The sequence below is a fragment of the Bos mutus genome, chromosome 12, assembly GCF_027580195.1.
Source record: "Bos mutus isolate GX-2022 chromosome 12, NWIPB_WYAK_1.1, whole genome shotgun sequence".
Classification (NCBI taxonomy): Eukaryota; Metazoa; Chordata; class Mammalia; order Artiodactyla; family Bovidae; genus Bos; species Bos mutus.
Window position 1 is genome coordinate 74983544 of NC_091628.1, and position 13251 is coordinate 74996794.

Below are 13251 nucleotides of genomic sequence, written 5' to 3' on the forward strand. Positions count from 1 at the left end.
CTGCACGTTTCTTTTGGGGAAAACACATTTCAACTTAAAAGTTTTTCTTTTGTTTTTGCATGTGGTATCTTATAAATGACTTTTATACACTAGAATCTGCCTCATTTATCTTTACATAGGTTTAAGTCAACTGGCATTAAAACATTTATTCAAGAAAAGGAGATGGATATAAAAAAGCTGCCTGAGATGCATAGATATGTCATCAAAGTAGAGAAACCTTCCAATATTTTTGAGACAGTTTGACCAGTCTTTTAAAAAGTGAAAACATAAGTTAATGAGATGACTAAATGCTAGATTATTTTTGTGTGTGCATGCTTTAGTTTGAGCTCTTCATGAGTCTAATTGTGGTAAGGAACAATAAACTAGGTTTAAGTATCTTTAAAGATAGAATTTTAAATAGGCATGAACTGTAGTGAGAACTGACTTTTAGTAAACATGGTACCTTCTATTCTAATAAAACATTCACTTTATTTACCTAAAGAATTTAGGTTGCTTATGAATCCTTTTTTTAATCTCTAGGTTAGCTCTAATTATTTTATGATTCTTAACACTTTTTTTTAAATGTAACTTTTTTTGGGGGGGGGGTGCAGATCCATTGTTCCTAAGTTGTGTATTCAAGTTTTTGGAAATGTTTATTTAAAAATTGTTTTGCTATACAAGTGTTCTAAACATTGTATCTAAGAGAGTAGCCTGGACTCTAGAATATATGAAATCAGCTATGCGTGCCTTTTTTAATTTTTAAAAGATTTCTCCTGCCTCATACGGTGTGAAATCACAGTGAGTTGCTCAGTAACGTATTGCAGTACCCCTTTGCTGTTGGAGACTCCTGTCCAATAATGAAATTGTTCCTGCTCCAGGCTGCAGGAAAGAGGATGGAATTGTTAATAAAGTACACCCAATCTTCTCTGTGCAACAGCAGTATGTAGTCATTTGTTTTCTTCATTTCTACTGCTTTTGTATACATATTATAAAAGTTCAAATTCTTTCCCAAACTATTAGCAGTTCAGATGTTCCTTAATTTATTAAGTATGCTTTTCTTCACAATTTGTTTTTTAAAGTTATAAGTTCTTACTGCATTACAGAACTAATGACTTTGTTTATTTTTATTACAGTATTTAAAATATGTAGTTATTGCCATTTATATTGTGGAGTTTGCAGAATGAAATCAGTTGTATAAACTAAACCTTTAAATTAGCTATGTGTGAGGACTCTTTAATGCTTGCAAAGAGGGGAAGGGGTTTGTAGTTAAATATACACTACTTCAGTTTCTCTTGTGAAGACAGCAAATTAGGCTCTCCCTGTCCTCAGTTAATTTCTGAGTCAGTTTTACTAGTATTGTCCATAGCTTTTCTGTGTAACCACCAGTACTTTAAGAATTTGCAAATAATTTAGTGTACCAAAAAAAAAAAATTTGCAAAAGAAAATTCGTACTATTTAAATTTTCTGAGGTAAAATAAGCATAGAATCCTGGCCAGTTGAGGTGTATGTATTGTTTCCAAGGCTTTGTTTTATATCAGAGTTCTCAACTAAAGTTTCTCCAAAGATGTTAATAAAACCAGAGCTTCTGTCATCGATTGCCCCAGTTTTCTGCTCCTTTACACCCAGAGCCATCCGTCTGTTTTGTCTGTTGGCCATGAGAAATTCTAAAACAGGGTATCAATTTTTGAGGCTCCATCCAGGAGGCTTGTGAACCCTCAGGTACCAAAGTATGACTGACTAGCGAAAGGACCAGAACCAGTGAAGGTACAGGCTCTGGGAGGCGTGTGAAGGCCAAGCAGTAGGCCCGCTCGGATTGGCTGAATTGCCACTTGCGGAGGTGTTCATTCTTCACCATCACCTTTGTCCTTGATACATTTTCTTGTTGACCCTTGTGTTTTAAGTGCTGTTTTCTCTTTTTTAAACAGTCTGTGGTCCAGTGTCACAGAGTTGCCAGTGGAGCAGTAATTTGTTTTATACTGAATGTTTTGCACTGTATGTTTTGTAGCAGATAGCCATAATTGGTCTTCAGATGGTCAAGTCACATTGCACATTTACTGTGTATCTATAATTACTAGAATGAATGACTTGCAGCTAGGAAGCAATGGAAAGAAAGGGATACAGACAACCCAGCAGGACTTAAAGGTTGGTGTGTGTGTGATTGGACTTGATGGGACGTTGTTTCACAAGATTGTCCCTTTCCTGAGCCTCTGGTGGTTGACCAGGGGATGCTGGGACAGGTTCACTTTTTTTTTAATCTTGCCACGTCTGAAGCCAGTACACCCAAATGGCTCTGGGTGTAAAGGAGCAGTTTCAGAGTAAAAGTAAAATCAGTGTTCAGGTAGTTTTCACTACCACTCAAGCGAAGGTTTATGTGTGTGTGTGTTCAGTAGCGTCAGTAACCTTGTAAGAGTGCTGTAACTGCTCATCGCTAAGCCTGGTTTATTAGGGTTAGAATAAAATGGGTTCTTTGTATACATTTGGGTAATGATTGTTGCCTTCCTCATTTTCCAGGCTTTCACAATGGATTAAATTAATGACAACATGAATTAAAGGAATATATAATTCCAGTTGGTTCTAGGTACTATGAAATTTCTTACTGCAAAATGGGATAAAGGAGCAAAAATGGTTTGATGGAGACTGCTGGTTAGTAATACCCCTTACATGTTGAGAGCAGAATTTATTACACAGGATGTCTGTATCTTAACAGTGCACAAAGTGGGAATCTCAGCATGTTCAGTCACTAAGGCGTGTCCAACTCTTTCCAACCCCACGAACCATAACCTACGAGGCACTTAACGTCCTTCACTGTCTCCCGGAGTTTGCTCAAATTCATGTTCATTGAGTCGGTGATGCCATCTAACCATCTCATCCTCTGTTGCCCCCTTCTTTTGCCTTTAGTGTCTCAGCATCAGAGTCTACCAGCTCTTTGGATCAGGTGGCCAAAGTACTGAAGCTTCAGCATCAGTCCTTCCAGTGAATATTGAGGATTGATTTCCTCCAGGGTTGACTGGTTGGATCTAACGTGAAGTCTTGTGCCAGGTTCCCCAGCTAGTTGGAGCCATACCTACATTCTTTCCACATACAGTGCTTCTGCATTAATATAAGAGCAGTGATCATTTGAGCTGGAGATTTATTAGATTACTATGTGTTTGCCCAGTTGTGTCCAACTCTTGGTGACCCCATGGACTGCAGCCTGCCAGGCTCCTCTGTCCATGGGATTTCCCAGGCAAGAGTACTGCCGTGGGCTGCCATTTACTTCTCCAGGGGATCTTCCTGACCCAGCAATCACGCTCATTTCTCTTGTATATCCTGCTTTGGCAGGTGGGTTCTTTACCACTGGAAAGTCACCTTGGAAGCCATCTGTAGTAGAAAGGAATGGTATTTGGTTCCTTAAAGAGTATATTAGGGTCTATAAGGTATGAGTTGTCATGAAACTTGCCAAAGGGGAAAAATTACTCTCTTGACCAAGAACCCTATGTAATGACTAATACTTTTTTCCTACCAAACTAATAGACACTAACTTAGCATGCTGCAATGTGTAATAATACGAATTTTATAAGCTGATGGGGCAGGAATGTGTGGCAAAGGTGATCTAAGAAAGAGTTCTGTTTTGAAAGGTCTTAACCTGGAAGACCAAGCAAAGTGTCACTCGGGGGAAGAGCTCTTACAACTTAAGTACCTTGTAGGACATGAACTGTATGTAGTGCAGTAGAGGCTTCCAGCCATGTTAGAAAATTCACGGCTTTGACAACATTGAATCCACAAGAATCAAACGTCAGCAATTTTTCTGTAATGTTAAACTTAGACATTTCTTTAGTTTTTTGAAAGTTAAAGGTGTCTTTCAAAGTAAGTCTTGGAATACTGTACAAGGAGTATGTAAGAAAAGTAAGTTCCAAAGACTAAAGCTTGAGTATGAACCCCAAAGGGGTAGGAACATGACTAGTAAGGCACGTTTACTTGGACAAAATTCATTGCCCTCTTATTTTTAAAACTACCACTATCGAACTTTTATATTGACCACTTCATTCTATGTTTATTCAAATTTATATCCATCAACTTTTATATTTGGTTATGTCTGAAATCCCTCAAAGTTTGATTAGAGTTTTAAAAATTTCTTCCTTAACACTGGAGGTAGTTGAAGTAATTTTTGCTGAAATAAAATCTCATTTTTAGATGTAGGGTTAAATACGTGCCGGTAGAATTACAGGTTTTCAAAAATAACCACGTTTCTCCCAGTTGTAAAATACAAAGTCCAAATACAATGAAGTCCAAATACAAAGAGCTATTAACCTGACCCACACAGGCAGATGGGACTGGTTGTTTTTCCTTGGAGATATACGTACAATAGATACAAGTGACTTGGGGTGATGCTTTTAGTTATTGTCATTAAAGAGCGGTGGTGGTGCTACTGCTGGTGGTTTTCACATAGTTTCCTACAGTTACTTTTACTGAAAGTGAGATTCACACTAAAGTTACATAATAGGAATCGTTTGGTGTAATTTTATTTTTTGGTCAAGAACACACTTTATTCTTTTTTTTTAAAAGGAAGCCATTTAAACATGTATATTTACATTTTCCCCAAGGTAAAATGCTCTGGATGTGAGAATATCTGATTGACTAAAAATGGAAGCCAGGGTTATTTTCAGACAATGCAAATTTCCTTTATTTCCTCTGGTTTACTTGGAGAGAGGATGTAGGCACTAAGAGGTCACAACTTAAATTTTACAACGTAAGTCTGCTAAATGTGAAACAGCTACTGAGACACTCGGTTTTAGTACTTTTAAAGGGTTATAAGCTAGCTTTATATTAAGTTTCAAATGAATCCCTTAAATGTAAGCTTATTAAAAAAAACGTGAAATATACTTCCTGTTCGCTCCCAGTTTTTCAGTCCTCTGGGAGTCAGGTGACTTCCAATCGGTTTGCTGTCTTTGAGACTTTAAAATACTTTAGCAAGTTGGAGTCTTTCATTGAAAACTAGCAAATGCAGAGAATATAGTTGTTTTCTTCTTGTAAAGAGTTGTTTGGAATAATATGAATGTATTGGGTACCTCGCCTGCCTTGGTATTTTCAGCCTCAAAAAGTAGCCTTCACAGAAGTTTTAACATTCCCAGTTGAAATGTACATTCTTAATGTCCAAAAACCGAATACTGAATGCACTATAAAACCCTTCCAAAGTTATTACAAAGAAGAGGGAAAGGGAAACTCAAACTATCTAAACAAGATTTTTTTTTTTTTTACCATATAAATAATTCTGTTTTAAATTTAGTGGATAATCCGTCTTAAAAATTAAGAATTCGTAGCAATAGTAGTGACCGGTTCTTTGCGTTTAAAACATTAAGGGAAACCTGGTGTAGAAAGGAATTTTTTAAAGCATGCTGTAGGTAGGTATGCAACATAAATTTTTCAAACCGAATCGTTGCAATCGTGCACAGCGCCTCGTTCCCGCCGCGGTTCCTCACTCCGCCGATCTCGCCCGCGGCCCCTCTGCGCGGCGGGACGCGCGCGCGGAGTAACGGCCGCCGGAGGGTTCCGCTGTGGCCGCGGAGCGCGCAGACCGGCCGCTAGTGGGCGCTGTGGGTTCGCGGAAGCGGCGGCGCGGCGCGGCGCTCCGGGGGCCCGCGCTCCAAAGGGACTCGGAGAAAAGAATGCCCGCCTCCCCTCCGCTTCTCTGTCCCCGTCACCCCCGAGATTCGCGGTCACCTTGGGGAGGTGTGAGCGTGTCCCGATCAAGGAGACTGTCCGGCGGTGCGCGCGGGGAGAAGCGCTGCCTTCGTGGGGCCAGGGCCTCGGGGCTCGGCCACCCCGCCGGATCCCCGGCAGACGTGCTCTGCCTCTCCCGGCCCCCGTGCACTGGGATCGGGCGCCTCGGCCAGCATTTGGCGCAGAAATCAGGTGTGCGAAGCGTCACTGCCAAGCCCTGGAGAGGGGATGGCTAGGGGCTGCGCGAGGGGCCGCGAGCCCCTCTACGCAGATTTTGGGGGGGAAAGTTCTCCGCCTCTTAAGGAGGAAGACCCTCGGGAAACCCACCGCCTTCCCCTCCGCAGGGAAAAGGGGCGCCCTCGCCGTGGTGTCTCTGCCGAACTTCAGGGTGCTTGCTGGGCTTTGAGATCGCGGCTGCTGGGCGCTGCCGGGCGCGGGGACAGGTGGCCCACGCTGCCCGCGCTCCTGCTCGCCCCCTGGGGCCTAGCGTCTCCACGCCGTCGCTCCGGGGACGCCAGGGGCTCGCGCGCGGGCCAGTCCCCCTTGGCCCCGGCTCCCCGGCGCTGCTGAGCTCGTACCGCCCGCCCGGGGGCGGGGGCGGGGCTCACCTGTCAGCTGGCACCGCCCACTGTCGGGTGGGGGGCGGGGTGGAGGCTGACGGGCAAGCCGGCCGCCCAACTGGCTGGCGAGAGCCGCGCGGCGGGCCAATGGGCGGTGCGCCACGGGGCGGGGCTCCGCGTTTATAGCGCTCTGACAGCGCGCCGGCCGAGCGGACTCTGCTCGGCGGGGACGGCGGCGCCGGCCGAAGCGAGGAGCCGCGCGCGGAGCTGGTCCCGGCGCCCTCCCCGCGCACAAAGGGCTCCCCTCACCCCGCAGCCCCGCGCGCGCGTTTTGGCGCTCGCGGTGAGGACCGAGCCCCCCGCTCCTGCCTGCCCCGCGGGCTGGGATCCGCGAGGACTGTGGAGGCTCCCCGTGCGCCCGGAGGCGCCCCTCGCCGCTCGCGCCCCGCGCGCGCTCCGGGACATGGAACGGCGCCGAAGCGGCGCCCGCGCGCTCGGGCCGCTGCCTGGCCCCCTGGATCTATAGTGCGAGGCGGCCCCGCTCGGGGCGCCGCGCCCGCCGCCGCGTCGTCTCTCCGCCTTTGTGTCCCGGCCGCGCGCCCTCCCCGCTTCCCGGCGCCCGGCACCCTGGAGCCGCACGGGAGCCGGCTGTCCGAGCTGCGTCCGGCGCGGCGCCCCGGAGCCCCGAGCCCGCCGCGCCGCCGCGCCCCGCGCGTGCGCTCCCGCCCCGCGCTCTGAGGGCCCCCGCGGAGAGCGCCCCCGTGCCTCGGCGACCGCTGGAGCTGCTGATCGGCGCGCCCCGGAGCTGCCTGCGGTCTCCCCCGTGTCTGCCCGGAGGACTGGGGTTCCCGGCCCGCACTTCGTTCCTCCGGCGCCAGGAGCGCGCGGAGCTGGGAGCGGCTTGGCCATGGCCGCGAGGAGGAACTCCTTGTGGAAGTACTGCTGGGGAGTTTTGATGGTTTTATGCAGAACTGCGATTTCCAGATCGATAGTTTTAGAACCCATCTATTGGAATTCCTCGAACTCCAAGTAAGTAGCGTCCACGATGCCCCTCGTTCGCCGCCCCGGGGTCCGCCGCTCCGCGCAGCCCCGAAGGGAGGATGGGTCGGGCCGCCGAGCCTCGGAGTCTGTTTCTGGATGCTCGATCCCTCGCGCCCCCTCGTCCCCCACCCCCGCCGCCTTTCGCTTTGTGGTGACTCGGCTCGGCCTTGCAGCCGGAGCGCCGGCCCTGAGGGGCGCCCTCCTCGTCCTCTTCGCCCTGTGAACAGGCTCCCGGGCGCAAAAAAAGCCCCTTGTTGACTTGGGTGTCACGTCCGGAGAGGTGTCCGATGGCGATCCCTGACCCTGACTTCTCCAGGGCGGAGAACGGGGCCACAAACAGGGCCGGCTGGCGCGCCGAAGCTGGTGGGCTCCGGAGACGCGAGGATGCCGGGCTCCAGAGGAGCGGCGGGGCGCGGGCCGGGCCGGCTGGGCGGGCGGGGCAAGCAGGCCGGGGGGCAGCGGAGCGCTCCCGGGAGAAGGGAGCCGGGGGTCCCTGGGCCGCCCGGAGCTCGAGCGCCTGGGCGCCGCGCCGCCTGCCCGAGGGTGCGCGGGGAGCTCGCTCGCCCAGAACTCGGGCGGCGAGCCCTTCCCTCCCCTCCCGGGAAACCGGCCTTCGGCTGCTCCCGGGGAACCGTCTGCAGGTCGGCCTCTCCCTTCGTTTCTAAACCCACGGGCCGGACTCTGTGGTCCCGAAAGCTAACTTGATTTTAAGGATGCTTTGCGCAAAAGCTTCATTAAGGCCCTGCCCAGTCGCCACACAGCTCCTGAAGCCTTCGCGCTTGGGGAGCCTGGCCGGGAATGGGAGCCTTGGGTCCGATTTGCTTTATTGAAAGGTGCAGCCCGAAGAAGCCAGGCCTGGCGGAGATTAAGTTTCAGTGTGAGCAGCCCGATTACGTTTAGCATTTAGAAAAGGCGATCCATCTCGAAATATACATATATAATATATATACGTATATGGCCGTGACTGGTAATTAGTCAGCTGTGCACTCAGTATTGCATTATTACCTCACTCTCGGGAGACGTTTCAAATCCTAGCCAAAATTATTTTACAGAACCATAGGATTTTTTGACCTTGGGAAACTTGGGGGGAAAGTCTGAAGACACTGGTCGTTCCCAGAGTCAGCATTTGAGATCAGAAGGGAAATCAATGACCTAATACGAAGTTGAGCTGAGTTGGCCGTGGATTTAGGAATAAAGCGATGGGGGTGGGGATGGGGTTGATTGGAAGATCACGTCTCAATCAGAGAATTATATCCACGCTTTTAAAAGTGGTGAATTACAGATTCACCAACATGCTAACCAAGAATTCCCTGGTAAAGAGCGAAAAAACCTCACGGCTATAAAGCGGATGAAACCGAGATTCTTGCACGAGGCCGGATGGCTTTATCCCAAGACTGCTCCCGTGTATAATAAAAGTTACTCAGTGCGGTTTCTTTCCCTGTAGCCTGATCTTTATGGACTTGTGTTTCTCTTTCCTCACCTTGGTGTAAGATACTGTATTTGCTGAGAAAGTGCTGGCAGTGAGAGCTGGCCTCCGCTCCCGCAGCGTGAGGCGCCGGGTGGTGCGGGAGAACGCGGGGCTGGGAGCCTGGGCCCGGGCACCCGGGACCCTGGGAGACGGGAGCCGGGCCAGGGCAGCGGGCCCCGTGGAGCCGGCCCAGGGCGGCCGGCGCTCGCTTCCTGCCTACAGGGGTCACTCTTCCCTGCGCTGTCGCCGAGCTGGCCCTCGCCTCCTCCCTGGGCCTGCCTTGCACTTTCACTCACCGACTGGCTTTGGGGGGCTGGTTTTTGGGTTTGGGTTTCCACTCTCCTCCTCCTCCCAATAAGATTTAATTTTTACATCCCTGTCTTTAAAGAAATTCCCATTAACCCCTTCAGGTTTCAGCTCAGTAGAAGTCACCTTTTTGCATTATTAACTACTGGTTTGTGGGATTTGCAAATAGCTACTTGGAAACAATAAAGGTAGTGCAGTAATTATTTCAGCCTACGGTTTCCTCCTGAATATCTTCTTCCTCTAAGATGCTGGGGGAACTGGTGACTGATACTCACTAGCCTGATATGAGGATCAGGCTGCTCTTCTGAGCTGGGCTCGGATTTAGAGCCCTCCTGGAGGCCTGGTTGTGGAGAAGCCTGCCTCCCTGCACCGACAGTGTTGCTGTTGGTGAGCTGTCTCTGGCCCCCAAGAGGAGAATTTCTTCTATAATCCTCACGATAATGGCTGGCCTAGAGGAGAGGATCGTTTGTTCCCTGGCGAAAGTCTACTTAACTCAGTTATGCAGCTGAATGCTAGCTTGAGAGATCAGAAAGATTTCTTCCTGGGGGAATGCTATAAAAGAGCCTTTTCTAAGTTTGAGAATGAATTAAAAAAAAAAGGGGGTGCCAAGGAGTTGCTCTGTTTGTTAGGGGAGGGTGCATATTTATTTCCAGGGGGGGAGTCAGGAAACGTGGCAGGAGAGTAATCAACTGCATTGAAGTCGCCCATCGGTTTGTCCAAGTGTAGAACAATTCACTTGTAATGAAGAGGCCATCAGTAATTAGGTTTGTTTCACTCGGAGGTCAGCTTTTTTAGCAGGTGGTGGACAGAGGGAGCACACAGCAGCTGTTTGGAGACACAGTCCAGAAAATCCTTTGTAAATTCACCGTCTCCATAACTACTTCAATCACACTGTCCGCTTCTCCCGCCGCACCCACCCCCCCCCTCCCCCGGACAGTTTTGAAGAAGTTTTACTGACTAAAAAGTTAGCCCCTGCGTCCACAGGTTCAAGGAAGAGTTGTGTCAACTGTGGCCATTTCGGTTGTGTAGCTATTTTTTTTTTTTTTTAACTCTGGAGAGAAAAGCAGAGCCTGGCTTTCATTGCTAATTAACGTTTCAGTAGAATAATTTTTTCCAAGCATGATGTTTTTGCCAAAAATAAAAAAGGTTTACGCTTTAAAATACACACACGTATATATATTTATTATTAACTTCACTTTAGAGTGAGCAAGTCTGTATTGGTATGGAATTCTGGAATGAATTACACTAGCTTTGTTGAATTTGGAGCGTTCATTTCTTCTGTCTAGGAGTGCTGTTCCCTAGTATATGCCCCATATACTAGTTAACCAAGCGTTTTGCTTTTCTCAGGTCATTTTTCCCCTACATAATGGTGAATTCCTGATATTGATTGACTTGATACAAAAGAATGGCTGGATAATGTCCAGATAACCTATAATACTTAGGCTCCGCCACAGTCAGGCTCTGAATAAATACAGACCTGTCAGAGATTGATAAAATAAACTACAATGGATAGTGCTGTTTAAACAGTCCATTCAATACCATATATAAGCCGGCCGGCCTTCCATTGTGTCTGAAATTCTTATTTTTGTAGGTAAACAAATGCACATTCAGCAAGGATTCAATAGCCCCTTGAACTATGCTCCCCAGTTTGCATTTGGGTTAATCTTGTCGGTTTTAATATAGAGAGGGGGAAAAAAAAGCACAAAGCACCAGGGGTGGAATTGTTCGTGCTTTCACATCCACAGCCCTCACATTTTGTCAGGATGATAAACTGTAGGTAATGGACTGTCGCTGTTGCACAGGACGACCGAGCCAGGGCGAGCACAAAGCCGGGGCGGCCTCGGGATCTCACCGCAGGCTTGGGAGCCTTCTTTTCAGACCAGGAGAGAATTGATTTGGGAATTGTGTGTCCAGGGACTGCACTTTTTAACCTCAGCAATTACAGCCTCGAGCTTCAGAAATGGGAGCTGGAGGTTAAGATGATTCCTTAAGCACTTCGTTCAAAATCTTTCAAAAAGGGTAGCTCTTGACACTTGTCCTAGGAGGCAAAGACATGCAAATGACTCCCACGTCCCGAAACGTGCCGGGCTGAAGCAGGGGGACAGGTAAATGAGCCATCAAGCCCCGTACCAGCTGAGAACTGCTTGCTGATGGGCTTGATTTCCTCCAGACGGAGTCAGCTGAAGAGTCAGCGGTATATTCAGAATCCTTATCGTAAAACCTTTTATCTGGAAATACACCGAGAGGAATCCTCTGGTTGGTGGGTCAGCATGATGATTACCTGCAGAGGGACTTTGCTACCTGGCACTGAAATAATTCAGGTAGTACCGGGGGTGGCTGAGAGTGACCCCCCCCCGCCCCCACCAGCCGCCTACGTCTCCAGCGAGAGCACCTAATGGGAAGTGATTCGAGATCCCAGCGTGACTGCAGTGACGTGTCACAGGGATGGGAGTGGCAGGGGGAAGGAAATACAGACTTGAGACCCTCATCAGAAAAGAAAGGAAAAAGAACAAGCAGGCTATTTCTTGAGCATTCCATGAAAACTTTATTCTTGAACTCTCCCGCTGCAAATAAGACGAAAAGGAGGGCTCTTCTAAGGAAAATAATCATCCAGACGGTACTGAGGGCTGCCTAGCCTCTGGCTGCTACCATAAAAACCTGTTTTTCAGGTCACTTTTCATATATCTGCATAGATTTACTTAGGAGCTCGGTCTTGGTGCAGTAAAGTAGAGCCTTAAATGGGGAGTGTTCAATTGCTTAAAATATTTTCATTAACATATACAGACTAGAAGCTGCTAGTCCGGAATTAGATCTTTCAGGAAAGAGCTCCCCCCACTCCTTTTTTTTTTTTAAGGGGAGGAATTAGAATGGGGCTGGGAGAGAGGAGGAGAAGAAAAGGCAAGAGGGAAGGGTAGGGTAGGGAAGGGACAGAGTTCCGAACAGCTTGGAAAAACTCCTGTGGCTTCATTGTCTCTCTAAAGCCAAAGAACACAAAGACATAGGCAATTCAGCCCTTCTCCCATGATGGAAAATGTAGACCGTGGACGTGGCTCTCCTGTTTGACTTGTTTAATTCTCATTTTAAATTCAGTACTATACGAGCCGTGTGAACTCTGAAGATTTCTTTAGTAATCCATTTTGTAGTTCCGAATCAAAAACAAAGTGAAAGGGTCTGACACAATTTGCTTTTATTTTTAGGCAAATCAACCCTGGTCATAGTTAATAAGGGGATTACAACCCAGACTGGGTCTTTACAGATGTAATGTAAATCAAGGGCAGAGTAAAAAGACACGGATCCCTTTTGATTGAAGTATGGTAAAAAGGCATAGAGAAGCTAGCAGCGGTAATCTGATTGTATGGCAATAAAACCACCATTTTCTGTCTTTCAGATAAAAATAATGTGGTAAATCCATGCAGTTCATAAGATGTAAAGGCAGATAAAGGGTGAAGCCATGGCAACATATAGATTAGCTGGATGTGGGGAATGACACGTCTCTGAAAAGAGTGTAGAAAGGAAGGCCCTTGCTTCAGGCTGTTGGCTATTATGTGGGAGCCATACAGACTTGGAAACTCGGATTAGAAGGTATGAAAGCCCCCCTTGTGGCCTGGGATGGTTGAAGCCGGGAAGAAAAGATGGCTCAGTTCTTGCTCATTGGTGGCGGATAATATGGCCAAGGTAGGTTCCCATTGACTGCCTTTTCCAGAGGTTGAGGTTGCGGCTGATTAAAACCTCGGCTCACTGCAGTGAGTTCAGGCCTGCAAGCTTTTCCTTTTTAACTCCTGGCCTAACAGGGGCCGCAGTAATGTAGGATTAGCCGCCCTTGGCGGTACCTGCCTTCATCTCTTTGGGCTCCAGGCAGGGACCTGCTGGGGATGAACAGAGCCCAGAGGGGCTAGGAAGGGCCGCAGGGACCTGAAAAGAAAACACAGACCTTTTGATTTCAGCCATCTTTCAGCCCCAGCCCAGGGAAAAGCTGAGCTAAACATTTATATATCACCCCCCATCCCCCGCCTCTGCCAGGGAGCTCCTCTCTGAGTTTTGTTTCCCACCCCCAGGGGAAAAAAAAATGTGTAATTAAGCAAAATCACAGGGGGAATTGCGTCTTCACTCGGATAGGTAGTAATCCAAAATGCCCCTCCTGGTGGAGACTTTCACTCCTAACCCTGAGTTGAGTTGAATGGGACAGGCCCCCACTGG

At 48.1% G+C, this 13251-nt stretch overlaps 1 protein-coding gene across 1 annotated transcript in view; it reads left to right on the forward strand.

The window, feature by feature from the left end:
- Positions 1 to 6772: 6772 nt before the first annotated feature.
- The window catches only part of EFNB2 (ephrin B2), a 48944-nt gene continuing 42465 nt past the window's right edge, over positions 6773 to 13251 (forward strand). Inside the window, exon 1 of the mRNA XM_070380759.1 lies at positions 6773 to 7268. Coding sequence (XP_070236860.1) covers positions 7147 to 7268 — 122 coding nt within the window. The 5' untranslated portion in view covers positions 6773 to 7146. The remainder of the gene's footprint in view (positions 7269 to 13251) is intronic.